Genomic DNA, 27,360 nt, shown 5'->3' on the forward strand with positions numbered 1-27,360 from the left:
CACCTCAGGAAGGATTTGGGGCCTTGCACAGGGTGCAGTGCAGATTCACCAGAATGATAGCAGGTTAAATGGTGAGGACAGGTTGCATAGACTCAGCCTGTATTCTCTTGCGTATAGAAGATTAAGAGTTGATCCCATTGAGGTTTTTAAGATGATTGCATAAGTTGGTAGGGTAGATAGGTAGAAGCTATTTCCTCTGGTGAAGGGGAGTCCAGAACAAGGGGGCATAACCTTACATTTTGAGCCCGGCCGTTCAGGGGTGATGTCAGGAAGCACTTCTTCACACAAAGGGCAGTGGAAATCTGGAATTCTCTCCCCCAAAAGCAGTTGGGGCTGGGGGTCAATTGAAGATTTCAAAATGGAGACTGGTTGATTTTTATTCGGTAAGGGTGTTAAGCGGTTACAGAACCAAGGCGGGTAGATTGAGTTAAGACACAGATCAACCATGATCTAATTGAATGGAGGAACAGGCTCGAGGGGCTGAATGGCCTCCTCCTGTTCCTATCTTCCTATATCATAAGTTGTGGTACATCAGAGAGTTTATAGTAAGAGTAACCCTTGCCACTGGACCAAGACCTAGCTCTGTCAAGCCCGTGTGGTGGCTGGTGAGCAACGGTCACCCCACGTTAAAAAAAATCCACGCACAGGCATCTTCCACCCTTCAGGATGTAGTTCAGGACCTGGAATATTAGGCTCTTCATTGAAACATCTGTGAACTTGTCCCTTTTTGGCGTGGAAGCAAGTCATCTTTGATACGAGGGACAGCCTATGATGATGATGATGATATAGTAAGAGGTTACTGTGCATCATTTCTAACGTTAGTGTTCTCTGCAAGTAATGCAATAATCCATTTGGACAATAAATCTGTCACCACGGGGTCCATGTGTAAATAAATTAAAGCATCTTCACCACGACAGCGACCCTTTAAGCTTTGGCAGCAAAGTGGTTGGGAAAGCAAAAGAGAATGATGCTTTCACTCCGTAACAATACATCCTTTCTCCTTGTGATTGCTCATGAGAGGAGGCGTGATGATATGACCAGTACAAATCAGCTTCACGGAGAATGAAGTCCCAAAGTTCAATCTGCTGCTGTCGGAGACACTGCAGTTTGTGCGAGTAACTTGCGCAGATAGAAAGTTCCATCAATGTGGAGCAACAGTGATTTATTGCGGCTCCAGTGCCACCTTAGAGAGACTCAATAGTTGTAGCTACATCATCATCATCATAGCCGTCCCTCGAAACGAGGATGACTTGCTTCCACGCCAAAACAGGGATGAGTTCACAGGTGTTTCAATGAAGGGCCTAATGTTCCAGATCCCGAACTGCATGTTGAAGGGTGGAAGATGCCTGTGCATGGATTTTTTTTAACGTGTGGTGGCCGTTGCACACCAGCCATCACACGGGCTTGACAGAGCTGGGTCTTGGTCCAGTGGCATGGATTACCCAAGACAACTGGAGACCAGCTCTGCTGCACACATATCACAGCACTCCTCTGCCACGAATAGCAGAATAATGTTCTTGGTTACATGGTATAACCGTCCTGTCCTTCCAAACATAAAAACATAAGAATTATGAGCAGGAGTAGGCCTCTTGTCCAAAAGCATTATTGTATTACTTGCAGGGAACACTAATGTTAGAAATGATGCGTGGTAACCTCTTACTATAAACTCTCTGATGTACCACGACTTATACAGTAGGGAGATAGGAACAGGAGGAGGCCATCGCCATTCAATGAGATCATGACTGATCTTCGACCTCAACTCCACTTTCCCGCCCGATCTCCATATCCCTCGATTCCCTAGTGTCTATCTCAGCTCACTAAAATGGAGCTCTATCTGACATGAGCAAAGTCGTGGGAAACCCATTGGTATTTATTAAGAATGATACTCTATCACGCATCTATGCAAGAGTATGACAATTGCCAATTCTATATATTTGGACATTCAAACTTCACGGTCAGTTGTTCAAATATTTGGCCGAACAATTACAAACACTAAGTGATATTATAAAAGGCAGCTTTACGTGTTTTTATGGCAGTGGTTTTTATTTTATTGAGAGTGCACACTGATATAGTCACGCCCCGTTAACAATAAGGAGAAAGGATATAGGGTAATGAAGTGTTATACAGTAAAAATAATTCTCTTTCGATCTCAAACTACTTTGGTGATTAAGCTTAAAGGGGCAGCACCTTGATGAAGTGTTTGCAGAACCTGCTTCCATTTGTTTCATTTCATTCAGATAGTCATCCTGATGACAGCATTTGTGTCAAAACCTACATTTTTTATTTTCATTCACGGGTTGTGGGGTGATGAATTGTTTCCACTGCTTGCTAAGACAGTAACGAGAAGGCACACATTTAGGAATCACAAAAATAGTTAAAATGTTGGTTGGCAAAAAAAAATGTTTTATTTATTTATTCATTCACTGGATGTGGGCGTCACTGGCAAGGCCGGCATTTATTGCCCATCCCTAATGGCCCTTGAGAAGGTGGTGGTGAGCCACCATCTTGAACCGCTGCAGTCCGTGTGGTGAAGGTGCTCCCACAGTGCTGTTAGGGAGGGTGTTCCAGGATTTTGACCCAGCGATGATGAAGGAAAGGCCGATATATTTCCAAGTCGGGATGGTGTGTGACTTGGAGGGGAACTTGTAGGTGGTGGTGTTCCCATGCGCCTGCTGCCCTTGTCCTTCTAGGTGGTAGAGGTCGCGGGTTTGGGAGGTGCTGCCGAAGAAGCCTTGGCGAGTTGCTGCAGTGCATCTTGTAGATGGTACACACTGCAGCCAGGGGGCGCCGGTGGTGGAGGGAGTGAATGTTTAAGGTGGTGGATGGGGTGCCGATCAAGCGGGCTGCTTTGTCCTGGATGGTGTCGAGCTTCTTGAGTGTTATTGGAGCTGCACTCATCCAGGCAAGTGGAGAGTGTTCCATCACACTCCTGACTTGTGTCTTGAAGATGGTGGAAAGGCTTTGTGGACTCAGGAGTTGAGACACTCGCTGTAGAATACCCATTATTGCATTACTTGCAGCTGATGACATTTGGAACATAAATAACCTGAACCTCTTTTGGTTCTTCTCCCTCCCGGGACAAAAAAAAGGTTACCAAACACTTTGATGTAAAGTATTGCCACTTCAATAATTAAAACAAAACATTTATATTGTGTTTCAATATTCAATACGAAAAATAGAAAAATATTGACATAGTCGGTGACGCCTCCAGTAAACAGAACAATGCTTCCTTTACAGTGGATGATAAAATTAGAGCAGAATTACTCAAGCATTCTGGTATCAGAAATAATGGCTGATTCATCTGGGAGAAGCCCATTTTACGACAAACGGGTTATTCAACAATCAGGATGAGCCACTTAACCAAGGAAACCTTTATCTGCATTCAAAATACTTACCACATAAATATAATTACACATGCTCAATGCCACTTCCTATATTTTCAGTGAGTGAAATAAACTCTGTCAGCATCCTGGAAGCATCTGCTGCAGAACGCAATGGCACGATGCGTGGATGTGAGCCATAAATGTGTCAATATTTTTATCGAGTTAAAAAAGTGCTCACGCAACATTTTGCAGCTTATTCACTGACTGAATGCTGAGGTGTCACAACAGGAAATGGATGGATTCTAATCACAAAACAGAACGACCTATCTACCTCCCTTTCAGGCAGTGAGTTCCGGACCCTCCCCACCACCCTCTGCATGAAAAAAAAATCCCCTCAAATCCCCTCTAAACCTCCTACCAATTACTTTAAATCTACGAGTTTCAGTTCATTCGTGTCACTGTGTGATGGTTGGTGTACGTCCACCTGAGAGGGCAGACGGGGCCTCGGTTTAACGTCTCACCCGAAAGACGGCACCTCCGACAGCGCTCCCCTCAACGACATAACATTTAGATCCATACCAATCTATTACCTTTAAACTTGATTTAACTGTTCCATTATAGCAGCATTCAGCATTATTAATAAGCAGGGGCAGCATGATAGAATTCTTCTCGAGGGCTTGATGGTTTTGGCAATCTACTCAAGTTTGTGCCCATCAGAAACGCTCATCACATTTAAAAAGTACTTGGATGTGCACCCGAAGTGCCGTAACCTACAGGGCTACGGACCAAGAGCTGGAAAGTGGGATCAAGCTGGGTAGCTCTTTGTCGGCCGGCGCGGACACGATGGGCCGAACGGCCTCCTTCTGTGCCGCAAATTGCCATAAATTAGAGTTGAGACTGCGGTAACAAGCAGTAAAATTGACCCATTGGAGAGAGTTCAAATTCTTAGGCCACTAAGGTTTTATTTCTCAAGTTGTGACAATATCTCTGTGGGTCTTGTAACCTCGTCACAACATCGAGGTGGCTGTGGATGGCAGAAGATTGGTTTGATTGTTGTAGAGAAACGCTGGGAGAAGTTCCTACAGGGTTATGGACCAAGAGCCGGAAGGTGAGATTAGGCTGGGTAGCTCTTTGTCAGTCGGCACGGACACAATGGGCCAAAGTGGCCTCCTCTCGTGCGGTAAATTTCCATGATTCTACGATCGGGCAGGGGTGAATAGTGGGTGCTTAATGCACTTCTGCCCAAGATGAATTCCTTCACAGCCTGTGACGGGGTTTTTATTTGTCAGCTTGAAATGCAATTTGGCATTCTGAAAAAAGAACAGTTCTAACCATATTGGGTGGATATTAGTCAGTGCCTCAGAATTTTAGGAGGAAGGAGAATGCCTCAGATAAGTAAGAGGTTTCATTTCCCGTTAGGTTGACAGGAGGAATGGACGGAGAAAACCCACAGAAAGCACCTTAGCAGCTGATAAATAATAAATGTGTTCAAGAAAATTAAAAGTTAAAAATATCAGGGGAAGATTTCCCCACTGTAACAGAATTTGAAAAGACATTTACGATTTCATTACACAAAGTACACAGAGGAACCCTTCCCTTATTGTGGCTTTGTGTTTTTATCATTCAGCCCAGAACAGGAAGATTGCGTGCGATGATGGTCATGACTGCGCTCCCTCTTTAGCAGCCTATTCTAACGTCCCGGATGGGAATATGATGTGACTTGTGCATCTTTCAGGGATACTTGCTCATCAGAGGCGCCATGAGGGAAAATCATTTTACGCCGCGCGTTGTGCTGATCTGGAACGCGTTGTCTGAAAGGATAGCGCTTACAGATTTGACTATAGCTTTCAAAATGGAATTGGATAAGTACTCGAAGGGGGAAAATTTGCAGTGCTGCAGGGAAAGAGCAGGGGGAGCACGACTAACTGGACAGCTCTTTCAAAGAACCGGCACAGGCATGATGGGCCGAATGGCCACCTCCTATGCTGTATCATTCTACGATTCTATGATCTGCTTTTGCAACAACTAAAAGACAGTCAGGTTCTTTTCATCAGCTTATGCCTGGATATAACTTGCCGAATTGTAAAGCATTTCAGCTCACCGAAACCCGCCTACTGTCATTGAAAACAAGTTGTAATTAAAATTGAGTCTGCAAGGTCATGAGATGGGATTTGTTCCAGTTGTAGAATAAACAAAAAAAGTGGATGTCTTTGTACTGAAAAGCAATCTTCCAGCACTGTGTTTGAGTCTGGTCAGAGTATAAGGTTAGAAATGGGAGCAGTAGTAGGCCATTCGGCCCTTCGAATCTGCACCGCCATTCAATATGATCATGGCTGATCTTCTCTCTCAACACCATATTCCTGCTTTTTCCCCATACCCCTTGATGCCTTTTGTTTCTAGAAATCTCCCTCTTAAATATATTCAGTGACTTGGCCTCCACAGCTATCTGTGGTAGAGAATTCCACAGGTTCACCACCCTCTGAGTGAAAATATTTCTCCTCATCTCGGTCCTAAACTTCCTATCCCATATCCTGAGATTGTGACCCCTTGTTCTAGACTTCCCAGCCTGGGGAAACATCCTCCCCACATCCAGTCTATCCAACCCAGTCAGAATTTTATACGTTTCAATGAGATCCCCTCTCATTCTTCTAAACTCTAGTGAATACAGGCCTAGTCGACCCAATCTCTCCTCATACAACAGTCCTGCCATCCCAGGAATCAGTCTGGTGAACCTTCGCTGCACTCCCTCAATAGCAAGTAACACCTTGCACTCTGTAAAATTGAGAAAAAAACCTTCAAGCAAAGGTTTGCATAATTTTTCTTATAAAAATGTTCTGTTTTGTTTATCTAAAACTCTTTTATCTAAAACCTCAGTGCAGTGCTGAGGGAGTGCTGCACTGTCGGAGGTGCCGTCTTTCAGATGAGACGTTTAAGCCAGGCCCCATCTCCCCTTTTCAGGTGGGCGTAAAAGATCCCATGGCACTATTTCGAAGAAGAGCAGGGGAGTTCTCCCCGGTGTCCTGACAAATATTTATCCTTCAATCAACATAACCAAAACAGATTTTCGGGTCATTATCACATTGCTGTTTGTGGGAGCTTGCTGTGCACAAATTGGATGTCGCGTTTCCTACATTGCAACAGTGACTGCACTCCAAAAGTACTTCATTGGCTGTAAAGCGTTTTGAGACGTCCGGTAGTCATGAAAGGCGCTATATAAATCCAAGTATTTTATTTTAAACATAAATTTGAATTTGGAAGCTTTAAAATGAGGTTCATTTGGAAACATTCACTGCACCCAAAGGGAACACTTAAAAGAGGTGCATCAGTTATTTGCCTTTCAATTGTTCCGGCAACACAAGTGTGAAGAGCAAGTGGCATTTGATGAAAATACTTTGTACAGGAGACTTGCGACTGGTACGAAATTTAAAAACTACAAAAAAATTAATCTGAAGAACTTAAATCGCAAAATGCACTGCTCGGGAAATGACAACTTGTGGTTGTAAATGGTGAGTTTTAGAACGGAATTAATAATTAGCATAACATTGGGAAACTGAAAACCATCATGAAATATTAGCAATTTTGAAAGTAATAACAACAGCTGCATAGTTCCTGAATCCACGATCGGTCTGCTTCACTGCAGAATTCCTCCCCCCATCCCAAATGCCCCAAAAATCAACAGCTTTATTTATTTTTAACATAATTCATCCGTTCAATTGAACAGGTAACGTTTATGATGCCCGAAGATACGGACATTTCAACACACTTCTAGCAGTTAAGATCTCTTCGTCGGTGTCTGCTGTGGTAAAACAACTGCGGGATTGTAAGTCGTTTCCTTCTGTCTTCTTGCCAAAGTCTTGTCAATCTTCTGTTTTGATTTACTGAGAAGTATATTCACTCTTTGTTGAACTATTAGACGTGGCTAGCCATGTTAAACTTGATACCCTGGAAATGTGTTCGCAAATATCATTGTTTCTAAAACTGTGGACGTTAATTTTTTCAAAACTTACTGGGTCTGGCCGATATAGTAACTCCAGCAATGTGGTCGATTCTTAACTGCCCGGTGAGTTGTTCCAAACTGCTACAAAGCAGCGGTTCAAGAAAACGGCTCACCACCACCTTCTCGAGGGCAATTAGGGATGGGCAATTAATGTCGGCCTGGGCAGCGATGCCCACATCCCGTGAATGACTTAAAAATATATATTTTTGTTCAAATTGCAAATGTTCACCTTGATTTCCCTAATGGTATTTCAGTGAACAGTACAGATATTTTAATAGAATGCAGCAAAATCGTTAAAAGACATGTAGAAAACTTGGATTCTTCAATTGGGGACCGTGCTTTTGTCAGGAATGTTGATATAACAGAATACATGAAGTTCTGATTGTTTCAAAAGTGTTGATTAATGTTCATTTATTCTGTTAATCACCAGTCATTTTGTTATCATTACCAAAATTCCTTTTGTGTTCCATACACGCAACTTATAAAATATGACATAGCTGCGATACGTTGAAACAAAAATAGTTGAAACCAGCACTGCAGATCAAAACTAGGTTACTGCTGCCCTGCAGGACAGATTGTTCGAAGTTCAGTATCAGATCGAAGGGTTAAATATCACACCTGGATTAGGCATTCTCAATGCCTGCGAACTGGAAGTGAATTTGGTACATTTAAATTCTACGGCAGGTATTATTCTTAAATGTTTTAGTTTTAATGATATGTTCAATGTATAAGATTATGAGGGGGCTTGACAAGGTGGATGCACAGAGGATGCCTCCAGGAGCTGTGGAAGCTGGGGCATTGAATAAATTTAAGACAGAAATAGATAGTTTCTTAACTGATAAGGGAATAAGGGGTTATGGGGAGCGGGCAGGGAAGTGGACCTGAGTCCATGATTGGATCAGCCATGATTGTATTAAATGGCGGAGCAGGCTCGAGGGGCCGTATGGCCTACTCCTGCTCCTATTTCTTATGTTCTTATGGAAGCTGTAATTTCAAATCACTACTGTATCTTATTTGTTAACTTATCTCTAACTATGAACACTCAGACATTTTAGAATTTGCACGTATGCATTTTCAGCTTACTGATGGTAGCATAGTGGTAATATTACTGGCACTGATGATCTAGCAGCCTAGACTAATATTCCAAAGTTATGAGTTCAAATCCCACCATAGCAGCTGGGGAATTTAAAATTCAGTTAATTAAATAAATTTGGAATTTAAAAAAGCTAGTATCAGTAACGGTGACCATGAAATTGCCAGCTTATTGTAAAAACCCATCTGGTTCACGAATGTCCTTTAGGGAAGGAAATCTGCTGGTCTGGCCCATACATGACTCCAGAGCCACACCAATATTTTTTAACTGCCCTCTGAATTGTACCAAATCTCTACGAAAACATCAGCGGGTCTTCTCAAGGGCAATTAGGGATGGGCAATAAATGCTGGCCTTGCCGGTGATGCCCACATCCCCTAAACGAATAAATGTTTTTTAAAAATTGATCATAAACGGTGTTATGCGCACCACCGGCTGTTTGTGCAGACGGCCGCGGACTGGTTTTATTTGTAGGTGCCGCCTTGAAAATCTTTACCCGAGGATACAAGATCAAAATAGTGTAACACGTTGAGCAGGTGGTGAATTTGCCGAAGCGACAGACGGCCGGAATGTTGGTGGGTGCCCGCGATTCCTGACGAGGCAAAATTCCCAGTCCAGAAAATGACCGGGGGGAGGGGGGGTGGGGGCAAACAGATGCCCAGCAGAGAGGGACAGAATTGAAGGGAAAAAGTAAAGTGATTATTTTTTAAACACACTAAGAACTAGGTAAAGAGAGCAGTTGTTGCACACCTGCCTGAGTGGTCTCCGCCTAACCCCAAAGCAAACGTTGTACGCTGTGGTTTGAGAAGATGAGCTGTGAGTGTGTGTGTTTTTTTTCAGTGACAATGGGCTGTAGCTGCAGCACAGACTACGATGATGATAACTGGATTGAGGATATGTGCGAGCAATGCAAACTGGAATATGAACAAGAGCAGAAACGATACCAGAAACCAGTAAGTCGCTTTCGCAGTTAATGTGGGAGACTTGGTTCCAGAGAATTGAGGATTCTGCTAGAGAAAAAAGAAAGACTTGCATTTATATAGCGCCTTTCACAACCATCGGACGTCCCAAAGTGCTTTTACAGCCACTGAAGTACTTTTTGAAGTGCAGTCACTGTTGTAACGTCGGAAATACAGCAGCCAATTTGCACACAGCAAACTCCCACAAACAGAATAGGTGATAATGGCCAGATTATCTGTTTTTGTTGTGTTAATTGAGGGATAAATATTGGCCCAGGACATTGGGGATAACTCCGCTGCTGTTCTTTGAAATAGTGCCATGGGATCTTTTACATCTACCTGAGAGAGCAGACGGGGCCTCGGTTTAACGTCTCATCCGAAAGACGGCACCTCCGACAGTGCAGCGCTCCCTCAGCACTGCACTGGGAGTGTCAGCCTAGATTTATGTGCTCAAGCTCCTAGAGTGGGACTTGAACCCACAACCTTCTAACTCAGAGGCAAGGGTGCTACCCACTCAGTCACAACTGACACTAATCAAGAGAAGGTTTGTCCAAATGAGAGGTTTGCAACAAACAAAGTAACCAGTTGCAGCATCATGGTCTGACGGGTCAGTCAGCGATCCAATTCCTATATTTCTTTGCTCATGTACCTTGAACTATAGCCTCATTGGAGCCCACCATCCTCCCCCTCGCTATACACGTTTGCGATTGGCATTGAGAGTTAATCAGAATCCAAAACTGAAATCTGAGCTCACCTCAGGTCGCTCAAAGTGAGCTAGGTGCTCCAGTTTCAAAAAAAAGATTGACTCAGATCTCTTCTTCAAAGAAAACTGTCCATTCACAGGATTAGAATTGAGCCGTGAGCACTCAGTTTTCTGGACACAAAACAGCACCTCCTCAGAGGCACAAGATCACGGTGATAAATGCGAATAATTGGAACTAGCAGTGGGAACTGCAGCAGCAACTACTTACGTTTATAGATGGCGAGAGATTGTAGAGGGTGTAGAGGGACGTGATCGGGTCCCAGCAGAGGTGTGAGTTCGGGGCCTGGGGCCCAGGGACAGCACGGGCCAGCCCACACTGCGATATGTGCGCGCACTGGGTCCGTGCAGCAGAGCAGGTCTCCAGTCGTCTTGGGTAACCCTTGCCACTGGACCAAGACCTAGCTCTGTCAAGCCCGTTTGGAGGCTGGTGTGCAACGGCCATCCCACGTTAAAAAAATCCATGCTTCAGGATGTAGTTCAGGACCTGGAATATTAGGTCCTTCACTGAAACACCTGTGAACTCATCCTTTTTTGGCGTGGAAGCAAGTCATCCTCATTTCGAGGGACTGCCTATGATGATGATGGGGTTATAGATGGTGCTCCAGACATGTGGGGAGAGGTCACATCGTTCTTTACAATAATGGAGCAAAGGATACAGTGGGCGCTGAACACAGGGAAAGGAGAAGAAAAAAGTGTTAAGCGATGAGGAGGAATTTCTTCACTCAGAGGGTCGTGAATCTTTAGTATTCTTAACCCCAGAGAACTGTGGAGGCTGAATTGTTGTAGATTCAAGGCTGAGATAGATAGATTTTTGGACTAGAGGGGAACTGAGGGATTATGGGGATCAGGCAGGAAAGTGGAGTTGAGGTCGAAGATCAGCCATGATCTTATTGAATGGTGGAGCAGGCTCAAGGGGCCAAATGGCCTACTCCTGCTCCTATTTCTTATGTTCGTAAAATGGAGAACCAAAAGTACAATTGAAGATGGCTTTGAGGAGGTTTATGAAAGTTGGGAGACAAGTGGCAAGGTAGAAGAAAACTAGGTCGAGTAAATATTGACCAATTCACAGCAGTTTGTGGCTGATGAGAATTTAGGTGCAAAATAGCATGTACTCCAATTGTCACAAACACGTCATTAATAATCTCTTTCACAAAATGGTACTTATAATTCAGCCGAGGACCCATCTCCCCCTCACCTGTGGGCTCAGCAGGCAGAATGGTCCACTTGCCTTTGGCCCACTGTACATAGCCTGGCAATGTGAAAGGGAAGATCGGGAACAGCTCTTAACATAATAAATAGGAGCAGGAGTCGGCCATTCGGCCCCTCGAGCCTGCTCCGCCATTCAATAAGATCATGGCTGATCTGATCTTGGGCTCAGCTCCACTTCCCTGCCTGCTCCCCACAATCCTTCACTCCCTTATCGCTCAATAATCTGTCTATCTTCACCTTAAATATATTCAATGACCCAGCCTCCACTGCTCTCTGGGGCAGAGAATTCCATAGATTTACAAATTCCTCCTCATTTCCGTTTTAAATGGGCGACCCCTTTTTCTGAAATTATGCCCCCTATGTCTATATTCCCCCATGAGGGGAGACATCCTCTCTGCATCTACCTTGTCAAGCTCCTTAAGAATCTTATATGTTTCAATAAGATCACCTCTCATTCTTCTAAACTCCAATGAGTATAGGCCCAACTTGCTCATCTTTCTTCATAAGACAACCCTTTTAGCTCAGGAATCAACCTAGTGAACCTTCTCTGAACTGCCTCCAATGCAAGTATATCCCTCCTTAAATACGGAGACCAAAACTGTACGCAGTACTCCAGGTGTGATCTCACAAACGCCCTGTACAGTTGTAACAGGACTTCTCTGCTTTTATGCTCCATCCCCCTTGCAATAAAGACCAACATTCCATTTGCCTTCAATAATTATTTGCTGTACCTGCATGCTAACTGTTTGTGTTTCATGTACAAGGACCTCCTGGCCCCTCTGTACTGCAGCATTTTGTAATCTCTCCCCATTTAAATAATAATTTGCTTTTTTATTTTTCCTACCAAAGTGCTACCTTAACTACCTCACATTTTCCCGCATTATACTCCATCCGCCAGATTTTTGCCCACTCACTCAACCTATCTATAATCCCTTTGAAGATTCTTTGTGCCCTCTTCAATTTAACAAATTGAGTGGCAGCTATCGGTGAGCAAGACAGCTACTAATCTCTACCGAAGGCCAAAACAGCTCTCGATTAAAATGCTCTTTCTTGTGTCAATGAGTCTGCAATCAATACTGATAACTGGTTCAATGACTTATTAATTTGCAGGATGCAGATATAGCGAATGAAAGTCCAATTTGGTTTTGACAATTTATCAGGAAGACAAAATAATGATTAAAAATGGGTGAGGTTTTATTGATTGCATGAAGCAAGTGAAACTAGCCATGGAGCGGCTGGTGACTAGCCAGATAGGAAACATGCAGTTGCTAAATTTGTGTAGCCTATGGTTAACCTATCATTTCCTTTTAGTCTTACGTAAAAGTACAGTGTGAGGGGCCTAGATAAAGTGGCTAGGAAGGGCCTTTTCCCTTAGCAGAGGGGTCAATGACCAGGGAGCATCGATTTAAAGTAACTGGGGGGAGGTTTAGAGGGGATTTGAGAGGAAATTTCTTCACCCAGAGGGCAGTGGGGGTCTGGAACTTACTGCCTGAAAGGGTGGTAGAGGCAGAAACCCTCACCACATTTAAAAAGTACTTGGATGTGCACTTGAAGTGCTGTAACCTACAGGACCTAGAGCTGGAAAGTGGGATTAGGCTGGATAGCTCTTTGTCGGCAAGGACACGAGGGGCCGAATGGCCTCCTTCTGTGCCGTAGAGTTCTATGATTCGATGATTCTAATAGTCACTAGAGCTGGCCCTGCCCATTTGTCAAAGCAGCACTTAAAAAAAAAAATTAACAGTATTAAAGTGTCCCTGCCTCAGCGAAACACGATAAAGGGTTAATTTCATAGAATCAGTGTCCAGGTTTGATTTTTTCCATGATTCAAATTCCGGCAACGTTCAAAATGAAACATTTTTTTTAAACCAATAAAGGTTTGTTCTGTGCTTACATTGCTTTTATTCTGTTAATAGTCAGGGACGCATTAATTGTGAGGCATATTAACCACTGAGTGGATTAACCACGGGGCGGATTAACCACGGAATGGGGCGGATTAACCGCGGGACGGAACCACGGGGCGGATTAACCGCGGGGCGGATTAACCGCGGAGCGGATTAACCGTGGGGCGGATTAACTGCGGGGCAGATGGGGCTGCAGCCCCAGGCCCAACAAATAAATGTAGGTAAAAAATATAAGGCCTCCCAAATAAGCTGAATAGAATCGACAATAAGAGAGGAAAACAAGGCCGAGGAAAATAGATTCACTTGTTTATACCGATACAAAGAAGTACCGATATACACTAATGTACTTATATACAGAAGTACCTATATACATTAATGTACCTATATACAGAACAGAATATGTACTAGCCTGTTTTATTTCACATGTTATTGAGAGAAATCTGCATATGTGTATAGGAATCTAATATTGCAATGTTATCAGAACCAGAATATATACCTACTTGATACAGAATATATTTCATTGTTGAATATACCGGCCTATGTTTCCACACTCAGAATCAGAATCAGATACGTAATGCACTGAACATGAATAAACAGAACTATGGGCCCATGTGGATCAGTTTGTCCCAGGCCCATCAGGCCCTGAATCCGGCCCCCTGTCAATAGTGTCACTGAAACAGACTTGGGGGTTTGGGGGGGGGGAATAGTGATCTCAAGCTGACCGCACTGTAATTGTCAATACTATGAAGGGGATCGATGGCTCTGATTGAGGCAAAGTGTTCACTATGGTGAAAGGCTGTAATACGAGGGGACTTCCGCTTACAATTCGAAAGTTAGAAATAAGATTGGAAATGTGGCTGCTGATGGTGATGAAGTTGTGACACAAGTCACCAGACAAAAGCCTGTGAGAGAGACAACATAAACAGGCTCAGGAAGCAACGTAAGAAATACAATTTCGAAATTTGCAGACATAGAAATCTACAGCGCAGAAGGAGGCCATTTCGGCCCATTGTGTCTGCACCGGCCGACAAGGAGCAGCACGGCTCTCGGTCAGCAGCCCTGAAGGTTACATATAAACCTATGAAAGACGACACCAAATTGGGATGTGTAGTTACCACAAAGGGAGAGTGCAACAAAATACAAGATGACATTAATAAACTTGCAGAATGGGCGTGTAATTGGCAAATTAATTTCAATATAGGTAAGTGTGGAGTGCTGCATTCTGGTCGGAGGAATAAAGAGGCCCCACACTGCTTGGGTAATAAGCGGGAGGAATTGATTATCGCCCAGTTTGGGGAGGCTAACTTTTGAGAGGCAGGAAACGTATCGCCAAGCGCTAATGTTCCCCCCCCCCCCTCCCAAAAAAGTTGCTTTAGCATTCCAGGAAGGAAGTGGAGCAGTAAATCAAACATCCACTTCCTTCTTGGAGCGCTGACGGGACGCAGGCTTCAGCCGCGTTCCACACTGGGCCGTGCAGCGCTGCCGCGTCCGAAGGGCCATCGCTGCAGGCTCGCCGATTAAAGAATCACCTACCTGGGTCACCGGGGAGCGGGGGAGCCACGCGATCAGCCCCGGGCACTCGAGCAGAGCGATCGTGGGGGCCGCACTCCGCGAAGAAAACGGAGAAGCACGGCGCAAACAAACTTACCTCGGCCACCTCGCCTTTAATCGTTGCCCCCGGTAACGGCCGCCCGCCCCATCTCCTGCTGCTGTCGGTGTTTCCGCTCGGCGCTGCTCCCCAGGGGCGGAAGTGAATTTCAGGCCCGGGGCGCTAACGGGCCGATGCACGCGGCGATGAGGCCTCGCTCTCCGGGCGCAGGTGGTCGGGGCGGAATGCCGTAACGTTGCCGCTAAACTCCCGCCCAATATGGCGAGAGTCGCTGTCAGCATCTCGCCCGGGCGCTAACGCATCTGTGCCCGGTTAGTACCCCCCCCCCCCTCCTCCCGTGGGTGCGAATGGAAACACAAATACACCACATTTCTAGACCTAAGAATCTAAATGGGCTAAAGGAGCAAAGGGATCAAGATACACAAATCATCCAAATTAGCAACCCAGGTTAATAAGCTCATAAAAAAGCAAATCAATCATTGGGGTTCATTTCTTGAGGGATAGAATTGAAATGCAGAGAAGTTATGTTAAACTTGTGTAGAACCTCCATTCGACCACACTTGGAGTACTGTGCACAGTTCTGGTCTCCATATTACAAAAAGGATATAGAGGCAAAAAAAGCTTTACCAGAATGATCCCAGAACAGAGAGGTTATACTTATCGGGAAACATTGAACAGGCTGGGTCCCTTTTCTCTAGAAAAGAGAACGCTGAGGGGTGACCTGATGGAGATCGTTAAGATAATGAAAGGGTTTGATTGGGCAGGCGTAGAGAAGATTTTTCTGCTCGTGGGGAGCCCAAAGCTAGGGGCCATAAATATAAGACCGTCACTAATCAATCCAATGGAGAATTCAGGAGAAACTTCTTTACCCAGAGAGTGGTGAGAATGTGGAACTCGCTGCCACAAGTAGTTGAGGCGAATAGTATCGATGCATTTAAGGGGAAGCGAGATAAAGAGATGAGGGAGGAAGGATATGCTGATAGGGTTAAATGAAGAGGGGTGGGAGGAGGCTCGTGTGGAGCATAAACCGCAGCACAGACCAGTTGGGCTGAATGGCCTGTTGCTTTGCTGTAGACGCAATGTAATTTTACAAGACTTGTGCTCTCTGCAAGGGGTCTTGCCTGAGGGGGCTCATAGCTGACATTTCACTGTAAGGGCAGCTTTTCTTAAATTAGCATTAAATATTTTGTTTGGAATGCTTTCCGCATTGCATGATGGGTATATCCCGAGATGTTTTGGGGAAGAAAGGATCCAAACCCCAGACAACTGATGAACTCTCTCACCTTTTCTCTCTCTCTCTCACTCTCTCTCTCTCTCTCTCGCCTTCTCTCTCTCTCGCCTTCTCTCTCTCTCGCCTTCTCTCTCTCTCACTCTCTCTCACCTTCTCTCTCTCTCTCGCCTTCTCTCTCTCTCTCTCACTCTCTCTTGCCTTCTCTCTCTCTCTCTCTCTCACTCTCTCTCGCCTTCTCTCTCTCTCTCGCTCTCTCTCTCGCCTTCTCTCTCTCTCTCGCCTTCTCTCTCTCGCTCTCTCTCTCTCTCTCTCGCCTTCTCTCTCTCTCTCACTCTCTCTCGCCTTCTCTCTCTCTCACTCTCTCTCTCGCCTTCTCTCTCTCTCTCGCCTTCTCTCTCTCTCTCACTCTCTCTCGCCTTCTCGCTCGCCTTCTCTCTCTCTCTCTCGCTCTCTCTCTCGCCTTCTCTCTCTCTCTCTCTCTCTCTCTCTTGCCTTCTCTCTCTCTCTCTCTTCCAGACTGATTCCCGGGATGGTGGGACTAACATATCAAGAAAGACTAGATCAACTGGGCTTGTATTCACTGGAGTTCAGAAGAATGAGAGGGGATCTCATAGAAACGTTTAAAATTATGACAGGTTTAGACAGGTTAGTTGTAGGAAGAATGTTCCCAATGTTGGGGAAGTCCAGAACTAGGGGTCACAGTCTAAGGATAAGGGGTAAGCCATTTAGGACCGAGATGAGGAGAAACTTCTTCACCCAGAGAGTGGTGAACCTGTGGAATTCTCTACCACAGAAACTTGTTGAGGCCAATTCATTAATATATTCAAAAAGGAGTTAGATGTAGTCCTTACTACTAGGGGGATCAAGGGGTATGGTGAGAAAGCAGGAATGGGGTACTGAAGTTGCATGTTCAGCCATGAACTCATTGAATGGCGGTGCAGGCTCGAAGGGCCGAATGGCCGACTCCTGCACCTATTTTCTATGTTTCTATGTATCAAGCTCTCAAATTAGACACTATATAGATGTTTGGATCAGACTAAAACCCTTTTGAGTCCTTCCCTAAGAAGTGTAGAATTCATTATGTCTGCTTACAAAATGCTAGAATCTCCATTTGTACAGGGATCTTGCCTGGTCCCACAATATGTTTGAAATTGTGCAGCATGGGAGCTTTGTAAAACAAACTTTCCTTGTAAAACAAACTCATTGTAAAGCATTCAACCATAGCTTCAAAGACTTTCCAACAGAGAAAAGAAACATGTCAGCGAAATTATCAATGCAAACAAATCAAAACATAGCTTCATTTCTGTAAAGTAACCATATTCTGCCAGATATTTATGTGGAAAGGTGTAGCTATAATTCAAAAGGTTTTACTTCGGAAAATAATTTAGACTATTTACATTAAAAGAGCTCATATCTCTTGTCAAATCACAAACCACAGCATTCAGCCTAACACACCTCAGTCTTTAGACACGTTTCGTACACATCGGTTCAAAGAAGACTACCATTTAACAAAGAGATGACAATATAAAACGTGTTAGTACATGGGCACAGTTGTATCTTCATGCGTGAAATGTCAGCACCAAATATTTATTTCTCAACTAAGAAAATGTTGTTCAATGCCTCTGGCCTGTTAGTTTAATGAAAGGGTCATTCAGGTGTGTGAAAAAGGCTGTACAATATGGACCAGAACTCAGCAAACAGTACTCGGCTGATACTTTCAGTTCATTTCATAGAATCATAGAAATTTACAGCACGGAAGGAGGCCATTCGGCCCGTCGTGTCCATGCCGGCCGACCAAGAGCTACCCGGCCTAATCCCACTTTCCAGATCTTGGGTCTGTAGCCCTGTAGGTTACTGCACTTCAAGTGCACATCCACGTACTTTTTAATTGCAATGAGGGTTTCTGCCTCTACCACCCTTTCAGGCGGTAAGTTTCATACCCCCGCCACCCTCTGTGTGAAAACATTTCCCCTCAAAACCCCCTCTAAACCTCCTACCAATTACTTTAAATCTATGCCCTATAGGTTGTTGACCCCTCTGCTAAGGGAATCAGGTCCTTCCTAACCACTCTATCCAAGGCCCCTCATAATTTTATACACCTCAATAAGGTCTCCCCTCAGCCTCCTCTATTCCAAAGAAAACAACCCCAGCCGACTGTAACTAAAATTCCCCAGTCCCGGCAACATCCCTGTAAATTTTGACCTCGTGTGGCAACAAATAGCTGCCGCTTGGCTCGGTTAGTGGCCTCTCACCTCTGAGCCAGGAGATTGTGGGTTTGAGCCTCCAGCAGAAGACATGACTCAGTGTGGAAGGTAAAAATTTAATGCTGTACTGAGGGGTTTTCCTAGTGTTAAAGATGTCACCCTTTGAATGAAATGATAAAATGAGGCCTGTTAAAGAAAGAAAGACGTGCATTTCTATAGCGCCTTTCACAACCTCAGGACGCCCCTAAGCGCTTTACAGCCAATGAAGCACTTTTGGAGTGCAGTCACTGTTGTAATGTGGGCAACGCGGCAGCTAATTTGCACAGAGCAAGCTCCCACAAACAGCAATGTGTCAATGACCAGATAATCTGTTTCTGTTATGTTGATTGTTGTCGCAAATTGGCTATCGCGTTTCCCACATTACAACAGTGACTACACTCTGAAAGGACCTGATTGAGGGATAAATATTGGCCAGGACACCGGGAATAACTCGCCTGTTCTTCTTCAAAATAGTGCCATGGGATCTTTTATGTCCACCTGAGAGAGCAGACGGAGCCTCGGTTTAAATTCTTATCTGAAAGACAGCATCTCCGACAGTGCAGCGCTCCCTCAGCATCAGCCTGGATTTTTTTGCTCACGTCTCTGGAGTCGGACTTGAACCCACAACCTTCTGACTTAGAGACGAGAGTGTTGCCCACTGAGCCACAGCTGATAGGGTTCTGGTATTACGGGCTATCTGCTAAACATCCGGTGGCATGATATAAAGAGGTCTCTGGTATCCTGACTACTGTTCCTCCCTCAACCAATATCACTGTAGCAAAACAAATTACCGGTAACTAGTCTTGGATAATATTGCTGCTATGGGATCTTGCTGTGTGCAAAGCAGCTGGTGCTGGGATGGGGGGATTGTCCGATGAGGAGAGATTGAGTAGTCTAGGCCTATATTCCCTACAGTTTAGAAGAATGAGAAGTGATCTCATTGAAACATACAAAATTCTGACAGGGCTTGACAGGGTAGATGCAGGGAGGATGTTTCCTCTGGCTGGGGAGTCTAGAACCAGGGGTCACAGTCTCAGAATAAGGGGTCGGCCATTTAGGACTGAAATGAGGAAAATTTTCTTCATTCAAAGGGATGTGAATCGTTTCAATTCCCTGCCCCAGAGGGCTGTGGATGCTCAGTCATTGAACATATTCAAGACAAAGATCGATAGATTTTTGGATATTAAGGGAATCAAGGGATTATGGGGATTGGGTGGGAAAGTGGAGTTGAGGTCGAAGATCAGCCATGATCTTATTGAATGGTGGAGCAGGCTCGAGGGGCCGAATGGCCTACTCCTGCTCCTATTTCTTATGTTCTTATGTACATAACACCAGTCACTGTACTTCAAGGTAATTCATTTGTGTGACGTGTTATGAGATGTAGTAAAAGCAAGTGTTTCTTTTTCTTTAAATCCATTGAACTCATGCCCAGATCCAATCCACTCAAATGAATGAGCTGAAGTCAATCGCTCATGTGCAAACTTGGCTCACCGATACATGTTCCATTGTGTATGACTTGGGTTTCTTGGCAAATTTTGAAGTTTGTTTTCTTAAAACTTGGAACTTGATTCCCTTGATGGTTCAGTGTATAAATAGTGAGGGATTTTGTTCTACAAATTGTTACAGATCAGGTTGGGTCATGAGTCTGTACTAAATTAGCTGATTTCAGGAGTGATTACAAGATATAAATTTCATAGCACCATAGGATGGTTACAGCACAGAAGGGGGCTATTTGGCCCATCGAGCTCGTGCCGGCTCTTTGAAAGAGCACCTCAGCCAGTCCCACTTCCCCGCCCTCTCCCCGTAGCCCTGCAAAATATTTTTTTTCAGATACTTATCTACCTTCCTTTTCAAAGCCGCGATTGAATCTGCCTCCACCACCCTTTCAGGCAGCGCATTCCAGACCCTAACCACTTGCTACGTAAAAAGGTTTTCCCTCATGTCGCCTTTGGTTCTTTTGCCAATCACCTTAAATCTGTGTCCTCTGGTTCTCGACCCTTCCGCCAATGGGAACAGTTTCTCGCTATCTACTCTGTCCAGACCCCCTCATGATTTTGAACATCTCGATCAAATCCCCTCTCAATCTTCTCTGTTCTAAGGAGAACAATCCCAGCGTCTCCAGTCTATCCACATAACTGAAGTCCCTCATCCCTGGAACCATTCTTGTAAAGCTTTTCTGCACCCTCTCCATGGCCTTCACATCCTTCCTAAAGTGCGGTGCCCCATCTGGAGTATTGTATTGGACACAATACTCCAGATGGGGCCGAACCAGTGTTTTATACAGGTTCATCATAATCTCCACACTTTTGCACTCTATACCCCTATTGATGAAGCCCAGGATCCCGTATGCTATTTTAACCGCTTTCTCAACCTGCCCTGCCACCTTCAACCATTTGTGCCCATATACTCCCAGGTCTCTCTGTTCGTGCACCCACTTTAGGATTGCACCCTTTATTTTAGAGTTTCTCCCCTCATTCTTACTACCAAAATGTATCACTTCGCAATGTAACACTTTACTGAAGAGTTCAGGTGATGTCCTGGACGATGAAAACAAAGTTAATCCAGTTTATTGCTATCTGAAGCCGAAAGTCACATGATTTTCATTGCATTGACTCCTGCAGCTCAGAAATTCCGCTCTGTGTGTGGTAATGTTACGGAGATCATTTACAGGTTGTTTATGACTTCAACATTAAAGGTATTTGATTGGTTCTGGATTATTGGGAAATAACAATGCATCTGTATTAAATACTTTCAATTGAAATGGATTTTTTTCCCCCAAAACATAAATTGCCATATTTTTACTATTATGAGGTATGACAACATAGTGGTTATGTTACTGGATCAGTGATCCAGAGGCCTGGACCAATGATCTGGAGACATGAGTTCAAAACCCACCCCCACCACGGCAGCTGGGGAATATAAATTCAGTTAATAAATTAAATAAATCTGGAATAAAAAGCTAGTGAAAAAAAACTAGTAAAGCAGTAATGGGAACCATGAAACTACCGGATTGTTGTAAAAACCCATCTGGTTCACTAATGTCCTTTAGGGAAGGAAATCTGCCACCCTTACCCGGTCTGGGCCTATATGTGACTCCAGACCCACAGCAGTGTGGTTGACTCTTAACTGCCCTCTGAAATGCCATTCAGTTGTACCAAACTACTACCACTGTTCCGCGATTCCAGTAAAATATTATCATTTTAATCTGTGATATAAAGCAACGTCTGACATCAAATTATGTCATCTTACGAGGCATGACCAGCAAAATAAGCAGGCCCAATGTAAGATAGCTGTGCATTGAGCACATGCATCTAGGCTGACACTCCAGTGTGGTGCTGAGGGAGTGCTGCACTGTCAGAGGTGCCGTCTTTCAGCTGCGACGTTACATGGATGTAAAAGATCCCATGGCACTATTTGAAGAAGAGCAGGGGAGTTATCCCCGGTGTCCTGGCCAATATTTATCCCTCAATCAACATAACAAGAACAGATTATCTGGTCATTATCACATTGCTGTTTGTGGGAGCTTGCTGTGCGCAAATTGGCTGCTGCGTTTCACACATTACAACAGTGGCTACACTCCAAAAATACTTCATTGGCTGTAAAGCGCTTTGAGATGTCTGGTGGTCATGAAAGGTGCTATATAAATGCAAGTATTTTTTTCTTACTGTAAGCTCTGAGGGCTACAAGGTAATTAGGCAAGGATGTAATAATAATGGTTTTAATTTTCTATCTTGTTATTTTGATGTTGAATTGCCTCTTCACTAGACAACAATTTATCCACTTTGTATTGTAGAGCTATCCTGAACTACGGGATCCCCTGGTGTCCTACGAACCCCAGTCTCCACCATCTTCGCCCTTTATAGGTAAGTTGCTACCAATACAAATCTGTATCATTACTTTAGTCAGAACCCATAAGTGGATGTCTGGGCTGAATGGATGGTTATCCTCAGTAAATAATGTCTGCCTGCATTATCACAACATAACCCTCCATCCCCCCCACCCCCAGCCCCTCTCCTCCTGCAGCATATTGTTAAAGTAGACATCCCTCAGGACCACAGAAAGTAAGAATGGACCCCAGAGATGTCCATCGCTATCCTGAGGTGACAGGAAGTTTGGTGCTTGAACTTACAGTGTTAGTGTGATTGACATGGGCCAACTCACAAACTGCAAAACATTTCTCAACGCAAGTAAATGTGCTCAGTAAAACTATGGGGCCTACAGGCCACATGGTACCTCTAGATGAGGAAGGCCATTCGCTCACTTGGAAAATCGCTCCAGTCTCTCCATTGCTGCACTGAATTATTTCTCAAATGTTTCCAGGGTTTTTACCTGCACAACTCCATTTAGAAGTCCTAGTTACCACATTTAAAAAGAATTTGGATGTGCACTTGAAGTAACCTACAAGGCTATGGACCAAGAGCTGGAAAGTGGGATTAGGCTGGATCGCTCTGTGTCGGCCGGCACGGACATGATGGGCCGAATGGCCTCCTTCCGTGCTGTAAATTTCTATGATTCTATGATTCTATATATCTACGATAAGTGTTGACATCTCCAGGTGAAGAAGAATTTCCTGTTATCAGTCCTTCAATTATCTTCTGCATGTTTGAACCTGTGTTCCCTGTCCCACGGCCACAGATTAATTCAAGTAATATTCCGGATAAAACCGTTTCCATGCCAATTATTACCTCGTATACCTCAATGAGATCATCTCTCGGTCGTCTCCTCTCCAGATTGAAAAGCTCACGTCCCACTAGTCATTCCTTATAACTCCAACCCTTGATACTGGAGATGAGCCTTGTCCATCACTTGAACATCTCCCTCGGTGCTCGGTGTCCAGCACTGGACATGTACTCAAGTTGTGTCTGACCACTGCACTTTGCAGCTTGACCACTACTTGGGCCCAAGTTTCCACATGATTTGCGCCTGATTTTTAGGAGCAACTGGTGGAGAACGGACTATCTTAGAAATCGCAATTCTCCACATTTTTTTTTCTACAGTTCTAGTCAGGTAGAACAGTTCCACTTTGGAGCAGAATTTTTTCTTCAAAAGGGGGCGTGTCCGGCCACTGACGCCTGATTTGAAAGTTTCCACAGTGAAAACGTACTCCAAGCTAACTTAGAATGGAGCAAGTGAAGATTTTTGTAGAACTGAAAAAACCTTGTCTACACATTAAAAAATTAGACGCAGGTTACAAATTAGGCGTCCAGAACGAGGTGGGGGGGGGGGAGGGGGGGGAAGGGAAGTCATTAAATCCTTATTTCTACTTATACAAATATTACACAAATAAATCCAACCTGAATAAACATTTATAAGCAAAGAAAAGATTAAATAAACCATCTTCCTACCTGTGTGAAAGTGCTTCAGCCTGGGAGAATGGTGCAGCAAGCCTCACAAAACGAGGCAGCCGTTCCCGAAGGCGGGCGGGCAGGAGGGTGGGAGGGAACCGACCGAACGCGGGGGGGGGGGGGGGGGGGGAGGAAGGAAGCCGTTCCAGACGGCAGGCGGGCGGGAGGGGAGGGAACCGACTGATTCCCGGGATGGCGGGACTGACCTATCAAGAAAGACTGGATCAACTGGGCTTGTATTCACTGGAGTTCAGAAGAATGAGAGGGGACCTCATAGAAACATTTAAAATTCTGACGGGGTTAGACAGGTTAGATGCAGGAAGAATGTTCCCAATGTTGGGGAAGTCCAGAACCAGGGGTCACAGTCTAAGGATAAGGGGTAAGCCATTTAGGACCGAGGTGCGGAGGAACTTCTTCACCCAGAGAGTGGTGAACCTGTGGAATTCTCTACCACAGAAAGTTGTTGAGGCCAATTCACTAAATATATTCAAAAAGGAGTTAGATGAAGTCCTTACTACTAGGGGGATCAAGGGGTATGGCGAGAAAGCAGGAATGGGGTACTGAAGTTGAATGTTCAGCCATGAACTCATTGAATGGCGGTGCAGGCTAGAAGGGCCGAATGGCCTACTCCTGCACCTATTTTCAATGTTTCTATGTTTCTATGACTGACCGAACGCGGTGGGGGGGGGGGGGGAGGAAGGAAGCCGTTCCAGACGGCGGGCGGGCGGGTGGGAGGGACGGAGGGGTCCGACCGAACGCAGGGAAGCCATTCTAGACGGCGGGGAGGGACCCAACCAACCGAATGCAAGGGGGGGGGGAGCCGTTCCAGACGGCAGGAGGGAGGGAGGGAAGGAGACAGAAGGCTGCAGGAAGCCTCAGAAATTGAGGAGCCATTTCCCGACGGCAAAAGGGGGAGGTCGTCGGGAAACGGCTGCCTCAACTTTCTGAGGCTTCCTGCAGCCTTCTCACTGCTGATGGCAATGTGCTTTTATTAAAAAATGTTCAAAAACTAAACAGCTACAAAGAACTACAAAAATGGCCGAGTGCCAATGTTTCCTTCACACTGCGCGTGCGCGAACGCTCCAACGCGCAGCGTTGCCGGCAGGAAAAAAACTAATTTAAATGGTACCCGCCCCCTCCCACTTACAAAATCGGCGCGAGTGTAGGCTCCGCCCCCCCTGGGCGCCGCGCCAAACAGACAAGGAGCTGCAGGGCGCTCCAGAATCGCGTGTTTTTTTTCCGGCGCCGTTTTAGGCGCGAAAAACGGGCGCCCAGCTCGGAGGGGCGCCCGTTTTTTATCGTGTGGAACCTTGGGCCCCTTGTACTGTATACTACTCATTGGCTATGTGCAATCAATCAATCATAAGCAGCCCCTCGAGTCGAGGAGGACTTGCTTGCATGGCAAAAAGTTCACAGGTGTTTCAATGAAGGACCTAATATTCCAGATCCCGAACTAAATCTTGTCGGGTGGAAGATGCCTGTACATGGATTTTTTTAACAAGGGATGGCCGTTGCACACCAGCCACCACACGGGCTCGACAGGGTTAGGTCTTGGTCCAGTGGCAAGGGTTATCCAGGACGACTGGAGACCAGCTCTACTGCACAGACCTAGTGAGCACACATATCGCAGTGTGGTCTGACCCGTGCTACCCCTGGGCCCTCGGCTCTTCTGGGCCCCGAACTCACGCCTCTCCTGGGCCCCGATCATGTCGCTCTACAATCTCTCGCCGCTCCTTCACCCTGACCTCGCCGCTCTTGCAGTACCTGCCCTCAATGCAATCAGCGACCTGGATCTTGGTAACGTCCAATCCAGTCGGCCTCTTCGCTGCAGTTGCTCTCCTGCTTCAGCAAGTGCTGCTCCCTGGAGTGGTATGCCGCCATGCTGCTCCCTCTGCTCCCCGGCCTGCTCCCGATGGTGCTCGCTGGCCGGGGGGGGTGGGGGGGGGCGTGCAGACTGCTGGGCCAGGCTGCTACGCTGCTCCCTCTGCTCCCCGGCCCGCTCCGATGGTGCTCGCAGGTCAGGGGGCCGTGCAGACTATGTGCACCAAGCTATTGGGCCTTGCTGATTGCTGTGCTGCATTGCCTGTATATGTTCAGCACTCAGACTCCTGGGTATCTTTTCACTTCATCCACAGCTCTTTCAAATACTGTTCACGGAGTATGCACCCATTCAGGTGCAGTCAGCATTTGAGCTTAAAATGTGATACTGCAAGTGGTAACATGTGTATTGTAGACACAGAATGCACAAGGAGGCTTGCATCAGCTCTATGAGAGGGGTCCACCCACCATTTGTACAGAAGCTCTTCTGTACCCCCTCCAAAGCCTTCACAACCTTCCTCAAATGTGGTGCCCAGAATTGGGACACAATATTCCAGCTGGGGCCAAATTAATGTTTTATATCGGTTTCGCATAACTTCCGGGCTTTTGCACTCTATGCCTCTATTTATAAAGCCCAGGATCCCATATTCTTTATTAACAGCTTTATTAACCTGCCCTGCCACCTTCAAAGACTTGTGCACAAGTACCCACTGCTCTCTCTCTTCTTGCACCCCCTTTAAAATTGCACCATTTGGCTTGTATTCCCTCCTCATTCTTCCTAACAAAATGTATCACTTTGCACTTTTCTGCATTGGATTTCATCTGTCCTGTGTCTGCCCATTCCACCAGCCTTCTCTGTCCTCTTAAAGTCTTCCTCGCTGCTTACTACACTTCCAAGTTTCGTGACATCTGCAGATTTCAAATTCGTGCCCTGTACCCTCAACGTCCACGTCAACAGTGTTCAGGAAGCGTGCCACTATATTCACGGGGTGTGCAGGATACAGGCATCATTTGTACAGGAGGGATGTCCCGCTTGCACGGGGTGTACACACAGCTGCTGTACCTATACGCCACACTGGACAAACTAATAGCCATACTACCATCACCAACATAGCTGGTCCTGCTCTCAAACATTGTCTATCCATCTTCCGTGAGTGAGCATCATGCCCAAGATATGAAATGGAGTGACTGCATACAAAGAGCTGATGCTGAATCATATACAAGTCATACAGTGCAGTCTACCCCTCCTAATTCAAATGATCATGGAATCATAGAATGGTTACAGCACGGAAAGGGGCCATTCGGCCCATCGAGCTCAAGCCGATTGTCTGACCAACCCATTTTTTTTAGCATTAAATTCCCACTTTGCTTTGTTACTTATGTTGCATAATTTAAATGATTTGGATGGTTGCAAAAAAAGACTTTGAATTCTCAGCAATAGGCTTTGACTTTTGTTATTTGTATGTAAAAACAAATGAACGGATTGTTTTCGCAGCTGATAATATATTTGTCGCCCTGTACAACTACGAGCGAACCCATGAGGACGATCTGGACTTCAAGGAAGGTGAGCAGCTGAAGGTGCTCAAACGGTAAGTCCTGTGGGAGATCGGTTCCGTACTGTGGTGCCGTGGACCAATTAGTAGAAAGTCTGAGTTGACCAATGGAAGGCCATGAATCCACCAAAACTCTACAAACACACATTGCCATTGGAGCACGATGGCCCAGAATTTGTGGTTCTGATGATGGTGAACTAACATACATAAGGGCATAAAAAATAGGAGCAGGAGTCGGCCATTCAGCCCCTCGAGCCTGCTCCGCCATTCAATAAGATCATGGCTGATCTGATCTGATCTTGGCTTCAACTCCACTTCC

At 45.3% G+C, this 27,360-nt stretch overlaps 1 protein-coding gene across 1 annotated transcript in view; it reads left to right on the forward strand.

Moving 5' to 3' along the window:
- Positions 1–7,087: 7,087 nt before the first annotated feature.
- Positions 7,088–27,360, forward strand: part of lck (LCK proto-oncogene, Src family tyrosine kinase) — a 97,222-nt gene continuing 76,949 nt past the window's right edge. Inside the window, exons 1-4 of the mRNA XM_070898414.1 lie at positions 7,088–7,143; positions 9,251–9,363; positions 22,119–22,188; positions 26,984–27,077. Of these exons, the coding sequence (XP_070754515.1) occupies positions 9,256–9,363; positions 22,119–22,188; positions 26,984–27,077 (272 nt within the window). The 5' untranslated portion in view covers positions 7,088–7,143; positions 9,251–9,255. The remainder of the gene's footprint in view (positions 7,144–9,250; positions 9,364–22,118; positions 22,189–26,983; positions 27,078–27,360) is intronic.

This window comes from Pristiophorus japonicus, chromosome 14 (genome assembly GCF_044704955.1).
Source record: "Pristiophorus japonicus isolate sPriJap1 chromosome 14, sPriJap1.hap1, whole genome shotgun sequence".
NCBI classification, from domain to species: domain Eukaryota; kingdom Metazoa; phylum Chordata; class Chondrichthyes; family Pristiophoridae; genus Pristiophorus; species Pristiophorus japonicus.